The sequence below is a fragment of the Vanacampus margaritifer genome, chromosome 1 (genome assembly GCF_051991255.1).
Source record: "Vanacampus margaritifer isolate UIUO_Vmar chromosome 1, RoL_Vmar_1.0, whole genome shotgun sequence".
Lineage (NCBI taxonomy): Eukaryota > Metazoa > Chordata > Actinopteri > Syngnathiformes > Syngnathidae > Vanacampus > Vanacampus margaritifer.
In genome coordinates this window covers 38,551,459-38,566,810 of record NC_135432.1, presented here as the reverse complement: position 1 = coordinate 38,566,810, position 15,352 = coordinate 38,551,459, and the positions used below count along the sequence as shown (strand labels likewise).

The 15,352-nt window shown below is 40.0% G+C and overlaps 1 protein-coding gene and 1 long non-coding RNA gene across 5 annotated transcripts in view; one reads left to right on the top strand and one right to left on the bottom strand.

Annotated features, from left to right (window-relative positions):
- Positions 1–542: 542 nt before the first annotated feature.
- Positions 543–2,857, bottom strand: LOC144040294 (uncharacterized). The gene is made up of 2 exons (XR_013289686.1): positions 2,605–2,857; positions 543–1,808 (listed from the first exon to the last, which is right to left on the bottom strand). It is a non-coding gene; the product is annotated as an uncharacterized LOC144040294 (long non-coding RNA).
- Positions 2,858–2,951: 94 nt separating this feature from the next.
- ccdc135 (coiled-coil domain containing 135) overlaps positions 2,952–15,352 on the top strand; it is an 85,118-nt gene continuing 72,717 nt past the window's right edge. Inside the window, exons 1-10 of one of the 4 annotated variants that reach the window (XM_077554268.1) lie at positions 2,952–3,060; positions 3,192–3,383; positions 3,860–4,015; positions 4,730–4,883; positions 5,027–5,152; positions 12,023–12,217; positions 12,289–12,420; positions 12,481–12,699; positions 13,873–13,998; positions 14,148–14,226. In XM_077554268.1, the coding sequence (XP_077410394.1) occupies positions 3,897–4,015; positions 4,730–4,883; positions 5,027–5,152; positions 12,023–12,217; positions 12,289–12,420; positions 12,481–12,699; positions 13,873–13,998; positions 14,148–14,226 (1,150 nt within the window). In that variant the 5' untranslated portion in view covers positions 2,952–3,060; positions 3,192–3,383; positions 3,860–3,896. Of the gene's footprint in view, positions 3,061–3,191; positions 4,016–4,729; positions 4,884–5,026; positions 5,153–12,022; positions 12,218–12,288; positions 12,421–12,480; positions 12,700–13,872; positions 13,999–14,147; positions 14,227–15,352 lie in introns of those variants that run through there. The other 3 variants (XM_077554259.1, XM_077554278.1, XM_077554289.1) reach the window with 3 other exon arrangements.

Genomic DNA, 15,352 nt, shown 5'->3' with positions numbered 1-15,352 from the left:
ACTGAACACATTGAAGTCACGATTTTCATTTCAAGATTTGAAGCCTACCTTTGGACTGTGACTTTCTGTCCTGAATGCATTTCCTTTTACCTGGGCCATTTGTATTGTCATAACTGAGACAGTGTAAACATACGATCAATAGCTTGTCCCTGCACTTCTTTAATGTCTTCAAAAACTACCTGTATACTTGAACTGAGATATATTAAGCTCGACACCCTTTCATATGATGTGAGTTCATGATGACATATTTGCTGTTTTTATTTCAAAACCTTATACTGTACATACAGTATCCGATGTGTTGTTAAAACAAGTTTTGCAGTGAAATTCAAATGATCATTCTTAACATTTGTATTGCCTTCAACACTGAAGACAAATAAAAATAATGCAAATGAGAATGTTTATGAACAATGTCTGTGTCTATCAGTATTATTAAAATTAGTAAAATATTCGGGGGGTTTCTGGCTAACAAGATAAAGCTAAACGTTTAACCGATTACGTATAATGTCAGTGGCTGTGTTTTGATAATGACCCAGCTAGGAAGCTATGATTATTTTTTTATTGTATGAATATGATGACCCAACCATTCTGTTTGCACAGATGCCAGCATGCAGTCAATCAAAGCTACTTCTTGATCCATCTCTAGACGGTGGCACATGGTCAAACCTGCTTCAAAGTGGCTGTGAAGTCCAACAAATGAGAATCCTTGATACACTGGTTACTGTTCTGAGAGAATTTCACTGCAATCACCTTTGGAAAAGTGACATTTAGAAAGCACAATTTCTAAATGTCTTCCAATTTTTAGTTTGAAATGTTAAAGGACTACAATTTAATCCATATTGAGAGTTATTTGAAATAGTCAGATCAAATAACAACATGTATCATTCAATAACAAGATTGTGCATCATTTGAAATGATTTATTTGATGTCCAGAAGAGCCGTTTCTGCATCCATTGCTGTGGTAGTGTCAACCTTGATTTGAAGATCGAAGGGGTATTCCATCAACGCAGCTAAAGAAAGCGAGGCTCATGCAAAAAAGCGAGGCTGGAAGTGAACACCATCTCCGAATAAAGCGCCAAGTCGTTCCACTAACCCATTGCAGCTGCGTCTAATCAAGGCTTACGTAAGACAGGCTTGCATAGCCTGGCTTTGTACACGCTCCGGGGTAGACAAGAAGCCCTGATGAGTTGATAGGCGAAATTGCGATCAATTATGTCAAAACACAGCAAAACGAGAGCAGTATTCTTCTCACAAACAGAACAAAAGTTATTGATGGAGCTGTATGAGGAATTCAAGACTCACCAAAAAAAGGCAATACTGCTGCTATCAATAAGACGAGGGAAATATCATTGGCAAAAAATAAATTAAAAATAGCCGACAGACTAAATGTATAAGTTATAATTGTTTCATGTTAGATGTGTATTTCCCATTAATAGTGTTATTGATTTAATGTAAAGCACTTCGAATTGACCTACAAATTCATTCTTCACTGTTACATCTCAACAGTAGCCAAAAGCGATCATGGCAACAAGTCGGCAAGTAGCCTATAACAATATATATATAAAAAATAAGACTAAATAGGTGTTGAGCTGTAAACATATGTTGCCCATCATTGTACCCACCGGAAAAAAAGACTAAGGCCACTGCCACAGGTGGGGGACCTCCGCCTGCTACATTCACATCAGCGAAATAAAACAGGTTTTTCCTTAATCCGGCTCGATGAATACCTCCCAGGTGTCATCTCCTGTCTCTTGGCTGCTTGCTGATGGAGTGGGTCATCCTTTTCACTGATGCTTCAGCAGTGTCTCCACCTTTTGAGCAAGATTTTGAAATTTATGAGATTCTCATTTAATTAAAAATAAATAAACTAACATTTGACCTAGTTACTTTTGTTAAAGTAGCTAGGTGACAATGACACTGCTCACATCTTAGTGATACAGATAGACTAGGATTTCAAATGCAGAATAGCCAATATTTATATTCAAATAAGAGTAATGTTACATTGGAAAATTAAACTCAGGTAGAAATGAAAAGTGCAGAAAAAAATACTTGCACAAATATTTGAGTACTGTGAGTGATGAGTAAACTAAGAGTGTAAGAGCCTTTTTTAACTGTTTGCAAAGCATACATTGCAAAAATACTGACATTTATCAAGAAATTGTAATATTTAAAATAAAATGATTAAATACAGAGGATAAAGGGTTGAAGGTTAAAATACCTGTAGCAGCTTAAAGATTCACCTGCAGTAAAAACGTTTTGTTTTCATTTTATTATGATAGTAGGAGTGCAGTGCAATACTTGAATATAATGTTACTCAAATACAAGTAGCTGAGTACTGTCCACTTTTGGTTATAGGTTATCTTGTAAAACATTCAATAGGGTTCTGTAGCTCTATAGTAATTTTCACATCTAAGCACTAAGCAGTTTATGAGGTATTTTTAGATTTATTTGTTTTTTACAGGTACAAGCTATTCATCGTATGTTTACACTGGTAGGCTGCAAATCTTGAAATGAAAATTGTGACTTCAATGTGTTCAGTTTAAGTGACAACATTTGATGAGCTAGCTAGCACCGGATTACGAGCTATGATCGTACAAAAAATCTTACCTTCATACTAAAACTTCTTTCTTTCTGCCCACTTTGAGTGCTCTGCATGTCAACCAACGTTTAAGCTGTTCCACACGGTGTTTGTATATTGAACCATGTTGAAATTTTCACACGTGGGACGTCCTCTTCTTCCAAAATGACGCGTAAACTGGTGTGGCTACTCTGTTTGTTTGGAATTTCGGACATGCAGATTATTGATAAAAACGTGGCGTCATTTGAGTTCAACCCACTGTCGTTCGCTCAACCAATGAGGTTGAGCATTAGCCCGTACAAAACCTCCACAGCCCACCCTCTTCTTCTACGAGTACAAATCACGGTGCTCTACAAGTACGAATCAGTTTTGCACCATCTGTAGCGAGAGATTTGATGCAAAAGTCACGTGACTGGACAGCAGCAGAAAAAACACTTGTGACTCCTAGTGGCGACTTCTTTGACTACAAGTTGTCATTTCTACAGGTACAAATCACGACTTTTACAGATACAAATTTACACTTTTTTGTACAGGTACAATGTTTTTTGGTACAGGTACAAATCACGACTTTTACAGGCACACATTTTTTTTACAGATACAATTTTTTTTTTTACAGGTACAATTTTTTTTCCGGGTCTCCTATTCTCGATGAAATCTGTGGTGGGTGTCGCTAATATGTAACGAGAGGCGCAAGAACTTTTAAATAAAGAAAAAACTGCCTAACGTCGTACCGCACGGCGGTAACCATGGCGACCATACAACAGAAAACAAAGTCCGGTGAAAGAAGCTTAACACGAAAGGCACGACGGTATGTTTTTATTCATGTATGTGTCATGCATGTACATTTTAAATGTTATATTGTTGTATAATATTGATAATACCGTAGTAGGTAAGTTTTGGAGGAGCAAACTGGGACATATGAGTCCCACAAGTTCTGACTCGGCTCGTTGTAAAAACACACACACACGCACACACACACACACACACACACGCACACACACACACACACACACACACACACACACTATAATGAGATTATGCGTTTAGATTTTATTTATGATCACTTTTGACTGACACTGTTGTTTCATTTATTATTTTTGCATGAACTGCGAGAAGTAACATTTTCTTGACTTCAGTGAGGATAAGCAGTTCGGGAAATGGATGGTGGATGGATGTCTTGACAAAAGACTTAACAATTCAAAAATATTAGAAGCAGCCAAGCCAACTGATGCAGATAAATGACATCAGAGTTTTGGTCCTATGCCATTTTGGTGACACTCGAAGGGCAAATTAGTCAGGCCACTGCAGGCAGGACAGGTGAATGATGGAGCTGATGGAGGCGTTGGAGAAGCTGGTGGAGTCCAATAATGAGGAACAAGCAGGGAATGGAGACAAGCAGGCAGAAGATGATGTACATGTCTCGGCTGTGTGTGATTTCCTGTAAGTGCCTGCTGGCTTCCTTTATTGGCACACACGCACATACACACACACGCAGGGAGGCACCAAAGTTTCTCATTCAACTTGATGGAGCTTGAGAGTGGCTGCAAAGAGGAATGGGCAAAATTGCCCCAAGATGGATGGGCTAAGCTTGTGGCATCATATTCAAAAAGATTTGAGGCTGTAATTTGCCAAAGGAGCGTCAACAAAGTATTGAAAGGCTTTGAAAAATGTATGTCTGTACATGTGATGTCTTTGTTTAATATTTTTAATACATTTGTTTTCATGTTGTCTTTATGGGATGTTGCATGTAGAATTTTAAGGATAAAAATTAGTCTAGGCAATCGGTGGTAAATCACACAAGAACTGCTCACAAGGAGATACAAGTATAACATTTTCTACAATAGTTCACAAGGGCCTACTTTACAATTTCAGAGCAGAAGCCACACAGAATTCAGTTTTGCATAGCAATGGTTGCCTGCAACCTGCAGCAACGATGCATTTTCTGATCTACTATGAGATGCCTGTTTTCTATGTCTCCCTCAGCCAACACAGGTGAAGATCATTATCAGGCTTCATGCAGAGCTTGTTGATTAGCTGATCGTTTGAATTGCCTGTGCTGTGAGGGAGACATGAAAAACAGGCTGGATAGGGGTCCCCAAGGACTGGTTTTGAGAACCACTGAGCTAGAGTTTGAGTTGCAAGTGTCTCTCACAGGTCCAGTACAGTCCTTCCTGAGTCATACAGGCATAATTCCCTGGAGGAAGTCCGGCTGCTGGCCATTGCCGACAACTTCCAGCGGCAGTATCGTCTTTTGTGTCCCGAACGCAAACCTCTGCTGATCTGTCACATCAACGAATGCGGTGTCCAGGTAACTGTGACGACAATCCTCAGACACCGCTCATAATGCTGTGTAACTCAAGCTCTGTCTGACCTGTGTGTGTGTGTGTGTGTGTGTGTGTGTGTGTGTGTGTGTGTGTGTGTGTGTGTGTGTGTGTGTGTGGCTGTGCTTAGAAGTTTGTGTCGACCACTCTGCGCCCCACCATGACAAGCCATCCTGAGCTGCTCAATTGGGAAGGATGCGCTTCGTTTGTGGCCGACTTCCTGTGTCTGAATCCTTTGGAGCCACCTGTAGAGCTCGTGAGTGACATATTGATTGCACTAACAGCATTGCATTGTTTCAATACAAGTATAGTGATACATTGACTTACGAGTTTAATTCACAAACTGAAGAAATGAAAGGAAGCAGAGCTGGAGGTGGCAATTCTGACCGACGTGATGTACGACTGTGATGCATTCTTTGTGAGCAGCATCACTCTTTGGCGTCAGAAGTCCATTCAAAATGGCGCATGGGAGGGACAATAGTTTGTTTTGTTAAATGATGATATAATTTGTCATCTTTTGCGAGTTCCAAAAAATTGGAGATGAGACTTCTCTGTGACAAAGGCTCCTTCGAAGGATGATTTATTACAGAGATCTCCGGTCACACAAATTGAATATCACGTAAAGAGTGTGTCAATCCAAGAGTGCGTGCCCCCTCCCTTGCGAGAGAGAGCTCTTTATACACCCCAGTTTGAAAGCAAAACGCCTTTTTCTCCTCCCATGAATAAGAAAAACAGATTGGTTCTCACAATGTTACATAACAGAAGATAAACAGAGAAGAAAACAGAATCTCAGTACATAGTTCGCACCTGTGTTCATCTTTTAGACACAACATATTCTTCAGTGTACCAGTTCGTACTTTTTCCCAAAACAAAATCTCACAAACAAATTGAACTTGACAGCTCCTAATGTAGTATAGTTGTGGGAACTGTGTGTGTGCTTTCTCTCTCACGAACAGAATATGTTCTCACACAGGACACTGAGAAGAAATTTTAGACAAAAACAAGGTACCAGATAGGTTAAGGTCAAGTTATACTGAGTTTAACATTATTACACCTGCTCTACACATCTATAACTAAATTCAACATAGTTAAAATATGAAATAAAGAATTAAAAATGTTAATAATGTTAACAGTTTCCTTCAGCATTAAACTGAGTTTTAAATGACCAGAAACACATAGTCATTAAAAACCCCAGCAGCAGACGGCACATGAATCATTTATTTAAAAAGATGTCAAGATCACGGACTTCTATATGAATGAATGGACTAACAATGACGCTTACCGTCGCTGTGAAGCGAAGCCATCGGTGGCCATCTTACCTTGCTACTCGCTAAAGCCACCTAACTTGAAGACTGTACATTGATTTCTCTGCAGTGTTTTCACATTTCTGTGTCTACGGTGAAAATGACACTAATAAAACTGGAAGAAGAGCTGTTACGACCAGCTCTGCTAGGGGAAGGGAAGTAACACAAACCAAGAATTGTAAATGATTGAATGACAGTTGACAGTTTTTAATTGGAAAATGGTAGGTTGACAAATGGTAGTACTGTACAATGTTTTGGGAGATTATTTGCACATTATTTGAGTTCACATTTACTAACGGGTTACAAAGACAAGAGTCGAGCACAAAAGGTTTTAACAAAGTCTAAGCACAAATGATTTCAGCAAAGTGTCTCAATAACACACCAAAACCACCAAAACGGGAGACATGTAGTGTACCGAGGGGAGCTGTACTGCTAAATCCCAGCCGCCCGGAGCGACAGAAAAGCAGCACTTTTATTTGATGGAGCCCCGCCAAGTGGGGATCATGGATTGGAGAGGAGGCCAAGTATGGAGGTAAATATGATGCCAAAGTAATTCGTACCGAAAAAAAAAAGTATCTGTAGAACAAAAAAGTACATTTGTATCTGTAAAAGAGTCATGATTTGTACCTGTGGAAATGACAACTTGTAGTCGAAGATGTCGCCACAAGTGTTTTTTCTGTTGTTGTCAAGACATGTGAAATTGGAGCAAAACTGATTCGTACTGCAGCTAGAAGATTCGTACCTGTACACAAGGGGGCGGCGCTGGTTGCAATACAAGGTCATTTTGACCAATCAAGTGAGAAGGATTTGGGTGGGCTGAAGCTCAACCACATTGGTTCAGCGAACAACGGGTGTGTTGATCTTAAATGATGTCACATTTTCTCATTAATATGCATAAAGTCCGAGCTTTTGGACAGCGACACCCGCGTACGCCTCATTTTGGAAGAAGAGGACGTCCCAGATGTGAAATTTCAACATGGTTCAATCGACAAACACAGTGTGGAATAGTTTAAACATTGGCTGGTATGCAGAGACCACAAAGTGGGCGGAAAGAAAGCAGCTTTAATAGGAAGGTAAGATGATTTATTGCATGGTCATAGCTCATACTGTGGAGTAGCTAGCTAATCTCGTGTTGCTATTTTTCACGAAAACTAAGTCATGATGAAGTCACGATTTTCATGTGAAGATTTGAAGCCTACCTTTGGACTGTGACTTCCTGTTCAGAATGTATTTCCTTTTACCTGGGCCATTGTCTTGTCATAGCTGAGAGTGTAAAAATACAAACAATAGCTCATCCCTGCACTTCTTCTACTTAATGTCTTCAAAAACTACCAGTACTTACAAAAAGTAGTACAAAAAGTACCAGTACTTGAACTCAGATATATTAAACTCGACACCCTTTCATAAAATGTTTGTTCATGATTATATAGTTGCAGTTTATGTTTATTTACAATTATTTGTATCCCACTTAGCCCAAGTTAAAATCCTGTGTACCCATGTGCTGTTAAAACAAAGTTTTGCTCTGAAATTCAAATGATCTTTCTTACCAATTGTAAGCATACCGATGAGGTTCAATATAATACTGAAGCCAAATACAAATAATATAAATTGAAACATTTTTGAACTGTTGAACAATTGTTTGTGCTATCTATGTCTATCTGCATTACTGACCACTATTTCTTATGTTAACGGGGCATTATATTGTCACGGTGTGGTCACGGAGCGGCGTGATGTCTGTCGGCGTGTGAGGTGGAGGATCCAAAATGCAGGGAGGCAGGAGAACCACAGCAGGAGTGCAGGCGAGACTGGCGTGCTTTATTTGACAGAAAACACTAACCGAGGAACTGGTTAGCATAAAATAAACAAGGAACTGAAAAGGTACAAAATCAAAATGACAGACAGAACTCCGGGGGTGACCGTGACAAGCGGCAATGATCCCACACGGACTGATCACCACCCGGGAACTAAATACACCCACAATAATTGGGTAAAAAGCCACACCTGGGGCCAGGCACAAGTGGCTGAGGGCCCGGATTGGTCAACCCGCGGAAGGGCGGGAACCCACTCAGGGCCCTCAACCAAAGCCAGATCTTCTGGATGCAGATCAATATTGGAGCAGCCAGCATTCAACAGGTGGAAAGACCTAGAAGGATGAAAACGGGACCCACAGCTTGCTTTCTTCTTGCTAAAAAGGTAAGACCTTGTCACAAAAATGCAATAGGGTCTATTTATGAAGAACAATGCACAATAAAACTAACACACACTAACTCTTGTCACGAAAATGCGATAGGGTCTATTTATGAAGAACAATGCACAATAAAACTACCACACACTAACTATTGTCTCGGCACTCTGGGCACGTGCACATCGTTGGCCCAAAATGGCCACCATACATGCGCAGTGCGCTGCATTTGCTGAACCAATGAAGTTGAGCTTCAGCTCGCCCAAATCCTTCTCACTTGATTGATCAAAATGACCCTGCATTGCGACCAGCGCCTGCCCCCTTTTGTACAAGTACGAATCTTCTATCTGCATAAGTACAAATCATTTTTGCTCCAATCTTGGCGAGATATTAACTCTTTGACTGACAGATGTTTTCAGAAAAGGGATGCTGTCAGTACCAGCCGATTTAAGCATTTAAGCTCTTTCAAGGTCCACAGAAAATTTTGTGTTTGGACTATGGAAACACACATACTACCAAATGAAAGATTGAACTCTCATCTTTCATCAGAAAAAAAATTGTTTCTACCTTATTCCGTTTTTCACTAATCAACAATAGAAAATGGTTAGTTTCACCCAAATGCTCTGTTTTGAAACAAAAAACGGAGAAATCAAGCTTTTTGTGAAACGATATTATTTCATGCACTCTAGTGAATTTGATACACTTTCTTGCCGGCCTTTTTTTCCGGTGAATAGCAAGTATATATTGCAGTGTGTGTTTGGCCATGTTGCCATCAAGTCTACTCTCAGGATCATGATACGGTGACGTTACGGTGGTGTTACGTCTGGCTTCCTCATTGTCCTTCAGTTCAGGGTGGCATCGTAGTCCCTAACCAGTGTCTTCTCCGTGTTCAGACTGTACCCACTCCTCCGATGAATATGCATTGGACTCGGGGCACTCTTCGTCATCCGATTGAACGTCCGCCTGAGCAGAAGTGCTCGGTTGTGCTCCGCGTTTTCTGGCGTTAGCATCGCTAGCCGGTGAGGCTTTATGACGTGATCATAGCCGCCGCGTCAACGCTTCCAACTTCGGCGTCAACCTCGGAGTCACCACCATCATCATCATCGTCGTCATCAATGTGCTCTTTAGCATTGGTCGATGCTTTTCGTCTTTGAAAAAAATGCTCAAGCGTGAGCTGCTTGCAACCGGTCGCCATTATGGCTTCCTCAGCCATTGTCCCCTCAACACTCTAGCTCCGCCTCACGTCTTCTACTGACGCCTACCCAATCTTGTCCAAAGAGGGTCATCGCTGCCATCTAGGGGCCAAAAATAGGCATTATACTAAACTAGATCTGCTTGATACTGTCAGCACAGCTGGCCAAGGCTTTCCTCCACCCGTTTCCCCCCCAAAAAAAAAAAACTTGGTGAACGTCTTTTAACGTCTTTGGCGCTCCTCCGTAGGATTTTACTAAACGTTATTTGACGTTTTAGGCAGTCAAAGAGTTAAATGCAAAAGTCACGTGTCTTGACAGCAACAGAAAAAACACCAGTGACTCCTAGTGGCGACTTCTTCGACTACAAATTGTCATTTCCACAGGTACAAATCATGACTTTAACAGATACAAATTAAAAAAAATAAAATTATCTTTTTTTTGAAAGAGCTCAGTATTGTTGATTCGGTAACCTTAAAGATTCAACATGTCATCATCATTGCTCTCTCTTTTTTAAATGTAATTAAAAAAAAAAAGATTAATTTTATGTGTGTGTGTGCTCATTAATTCAGCAGAAACCTGTTAAAAATCCCATACCCTTTTCCTAAACAGAATACTTCAGAATCCCGCTAGAGTCATGAAGTTGTCAGGAGACTCGAGGAAGGATCAAAGAAAAGAAAGAAAAGTGAAATCCAGCACAGACCAGACACCACCTACTACCCACAGGGTTACAAACCAGAATCTTTTACCAACCCCAGAAACTTCTAAATTCCAACAGATTAAGGAGATCTCAAGAGACCAAAGGAAAGACTGAAGAAAGGAGGGAAGGATAGATGAAGCAGAGTGAGATCCACAGACATCAGCCTCCACCGATTCAGCGACCAGAGGAAGAAGCAGAATGAGTTTGAATTCCAGTAGATGCTGGTGTGGTGGATCTGGCATGCATGAGAAACTCCACCAAAGAGGGGAGCCGTCGACCATGGCCAGGACAGGGCAAGAACAACCCCCCTAAGGCCTCCCAGGCTGCGGCAGCGCCAGGAACCCAGAGCAACCAACCACTATAAAAACAACCATTAGTTACAAAATGCCAGATACAGACGCTCCCCAACTTACGAACGAGTTACGTTCCGAGCGATCGTTCGCTGTTCCTTGAACAGAATTTGTCTCGAACACACACCCACCTGACCTTGTTTTCGCCATCTGCTCATGGAAAAGTACCCAGAGATATGTTTTGTCTACAAATAAAAGAGAGGAGGTCTTTTAACTATAAGAAGCCATTCTACATACGGAAGAACTACATTCGACGCTCTGAATTCCACCTGTTTAAGTGATGAATTGGAGGCTGTTTAAATGTCCAGAGATCTCTGTTAGATTAAAAAATCATTTTTGCAAAGGTGTTTTTTCTTACATTAAATCTGTCTTCAAATTTTGGAACACACAAAGAGGACAAATACTTTTATTCCTCTTTCACCTCCACCACTGTGAATGTGTAAGCGCACGAATAATGCAACCACTGTGAAGCTATATTTACCTCCATAGCCAGGTGCTGCACCACTCAAAGAACGAGCGTGTAACCAGCCGACCAATCAGGAATGGTCCATTCAGAAGCGGACACTCATACAGTTACACAGTCATCCAATCAGAAAAGAGCATTCACACAGACGTCCAATCAGAGGGCAGGCGTTCACACGGTCAAATTTGCATGTGCAGGAAAACAGAGACAACACAACACACACAAGGGGAGTATAGATGCAGGCGGGCCATGCCAAGAGCCATAACAAGTACTACATGTGCATTTCATCTGTAAGATTGCGATTGCACGATCGGAGGCTATATTTGTTCGCCAACTACGGCACTAGATCTAACTTTCGCTCTTCGTCGCTTGGTTCTTTCCAGTGTCTGTTTGGTTAGGTTTGCCCATCCTCAGAAATGCGCTTAATGGAGATTGTGTCTCACACGCTGGTACAGCAATGGGGCTGGTTACCAGGCTAATGACAACTGCAGTGCAATGTCATAATGCTGAACCAAAGTAAGTCTTAATGTACTTCAGTTGAAAGAAAACTGAAACTGGGAGAGTTGCTGCAATGCAAAAGACAATATAATATATTAGGAGTAATAAATAATATTAGGATAATAAAAAATATATAATAAAAATAACTACTACTGTTGCTACTACACTGTTTTTGTCTTATAGACAATGCAAATACAAACCTACTACTGTTAGTACAACTAACAATTTGGGATATTCAATACCACTTTTTTTCAAACCAATACTCAATTCTTAACGATACCAAGTGCCGATACCACTAATACTGTTGATACATAAAATTTCACCCAAAAAAACAATTGTTGAGAAACTTTGTCTGGAAAAATGTGGGTATTTAACATTTTCATTGGAAAAACTGTGTGTGTGTGTGTGTCCGTGCGTGTGTGTGTGTGTGTGTGTGCAGCCCAGGTTTTTGTTCTCGGCCACCTCGGTGTTGCGTAGTCAAACAGCAACATGTTTTGAGTATGCTGCTGTACTGTGCAGTATGCTGCTGGGCGCCAACTACGACGCTTACTGCGTTAGTGGCTACGCTAGCAAGGAGATGTGCGTGCTAGACCAAAGGCTGCAAGAGTGCCCCCTGCTGGATGCCCTGTCTAAGGTAGGAAAGTCAGCTTGTAGTGTGTGTGCGTGTGCAATATCTGACAGCAAACTATTGTTGGCGTGGTGCAGAATGCAGCCTCTGACTTGCCTACTGAAAGTGACCCCACGCTGAGATTTCAGCGCGAGCCAAAGAGTCGTTTCTTGACGCAACAGGCCAAGAAGAAACAAGAAGAGGAAGAAGCCAAAGCCAAACAACAAGAGGTAACATGACACTTCTCAGTGTCACTTAGTTTGTGCACTAACAACCTTTGACCCGAGCAGGATGTCCCGCAGCCACCTGTCGACTCTCTGCGGGGTTTGCGGGTCCACTGCTGGGTCCTGGTGTTGGCTGGGTGCCGTAGTGTCCAGGAGAACTTCTTTATCGACCCGCTGACAGGAAGGAGCTATAGCACCACGTATGAGCATTTTCTGGGCATAGAGAGTGTGTGGAACAACCTCAACTACTACGTCAACATGCAGGACTGCAAGGACTGCTGTGCTGTGAGTGTCCAAAACCTGCAAGTCAGTCATTTTGAGCTGGTGTAAAATAGGGATAGACCAATAATCAGCTGATTATAGGCGCCGATATTGGACATTTTGACGAATATCGATATTGGCCTTTTAAATCTGCCGGCTGATAAAAATTCAATCTTAAACCATTTTAATATCAGGGAACTACTTATTTAAATGTTCAGTTAACTTTATAAGAGATGCTGCTGACCTTGAGAACCTTCTGAACTATTTGTTTTTGTTCAACATTAAAGCAAAGTAATGTGAAAGTTTAAGATTTCAGGTGTTTTTAAATTTTGGGGGGATTTTTTTTTTTACTGTAGAAAACTATAGAGAGCTATGGTATTTACTTGTTTAAGTTTCCATTTAACTTTTTAAAGCATACTGATGACCTTTTTGTTAGAAATTTAAAAGGATGTCTATTGTCTAAGATATATATATATATATATATATATATATATATATATATATAAAAATTGACAAGTCACAAAAAATGTTCATTAAACATGCTTTAAGACATTACAACAAAGTCAAGATTAGTATTTGTGTTTAAAAAAAAATATTCCACCAATATTATTTCCCCACTTTTTACTGAAAATGAATATCGATTCCAAGTATCAAGTTATCTGCCTCCTTGACTACTAATAATTGGCATTTGTATCGGCCCTGAAAAAAAACCGTACCAGTCTATCGCTAGTGTAAAAAGTCCATAACAATTTGACTTTACATTATTTTTTAAATTGCCAGTTTTAAAGCATCTACTGTATACTGAAAAGAAAAAGATGATAAAGTGAGAAAATTATTCAAACATTTTTTAAAGTTAAAGTACCACAAATTGTCATACACACACCTAAGTGGGGTGAAATTTGTTCTCTGGATCTAACCCACCCCCTGAGGGACTGGTGAGCAGCAGCGGTGTTGCACTCGGGAATCATTTGGTGATCTAACCAACCAATTTCAACCCTTAATGATGAGTGTCAAGCAGGGAGGCAAATGGGTCCCATTTTTATAGTCTCAGGGCATAGACTCTACCACTAGGCCACTGAGTTTGTTTTTAAATGTAGAAAAATAAATAACAGTGAACTACTACACACACAAAAAACCCACAAGAATAATAAATGTCTTAAAAATAATCTAAATGTGTTTGCATGCGCGTGTGTGCAGGAGATGGTGTATGACCTGCATGATATCAAATCGTGGGAGCCCGTCTTGTTTGGCGTCATCAGTAAAAGACAACTGAGCATCAACCTCCTCAAGAGGAAAGAGATGAAAATGATGGGCATGACTTGGGTATGTGAGTACGAGTGTGTGTGCATGAGGCAAAGACAGATGTCAGAATGTGACACTCAAAAGCAACAAAATAGAGACAAAATACTTTCAGAATATAACATGAAGTAGCTACAGAGTCAAAGAAAGACATTGAAGGTTTTTGTGTGAAGGAGGAAGAAGAGGAAGAGGACACCCGTGTGTTTGAGATGCCAAGGTCCTGGGTCACTCCCATCAACATTTCCAAACAAGGTAGCCAAAGTCTGATCCCACATTACACTGTGTTCAACCATTTTGGCATATGCAGCTCTTATTGAACAAAACACCACAATGACATGAGACATCTTCATGAACACTAAAGGTTGCTTCATGCAGCAGTCAGGCACCCAAAGAATTATTCATAACTTCAACCCATCGATCCAATCCACCATCAAGTCAGCCTTCTTTCACCAGACTCCATTCATCCCTAGGGATGTAGCGGTTCATCGAAAATCGATTTAATATCGTAAATATAATATTAATATTGTAAACTTATTAAAGTATGCATGGATGCAAAAAAAAAATCAAAGCATTAAAGCAATTCACAATGCCAAGTTAATTATGCCTTGCACAGTTTTTCATCTTCATTCATCTTTTTTTTTTCATCAGACCCTTTTTGGGGATGGACACGTTTTGTGGCTATCCGTTATTGTTTGGTGGGTCTTTGTAGACACCAATAAAAACTTGGTTAGATCTTTGTAAGTAATCAATTTTTATTTTTTTTTAAGTTTTATAAGTGATTTAATGAGGCAACTAATCGTCTGTGTGTTTATCGTCTGTGGCTGTATACTCGCGGTGAAATAGGTGATGTAGTGTCTTATTAGTCCAGTAAAGGGCCTCATTGTTACACTTGTTGAATAGACATCTGTTTAGTCTTTGTCATTTTATTTTGATTTGATTTGATTAGTTTCAGACAAGCTCAGCAATACAAATGGAACAAAAGAAAGAAAAAAGCACAATATGATAAGACGCAAGTTTGAGAAGGGGCAGAAAGAAGTTAGCGCCCTTTACATAATTTAAAATCAGAATCCATAAAGACATATACAAGTATTTCAATACCATCAAAGCCTCGTTTTGAAGGAAAATAGTAAAAGAATCAACAGAAATCCTCAACAAATCTTCAAGAGCTTCATTCTTTATACAATTTTTTTCTCTGCACAAAGCTGAGAACGCAAAATATTAACCTTACCTAACCTTAACCACAAATCACTGATCAAAAGACAAAAATGTAGTTAAACAGTCAAAATTATTAGTTCATTTTCAAGTTGTTGTTGTTTTTTAAATAAAGTTACAAAAAGTTCATGTTAATAACAAGAACAAAATGTAGATTTTAAAATAA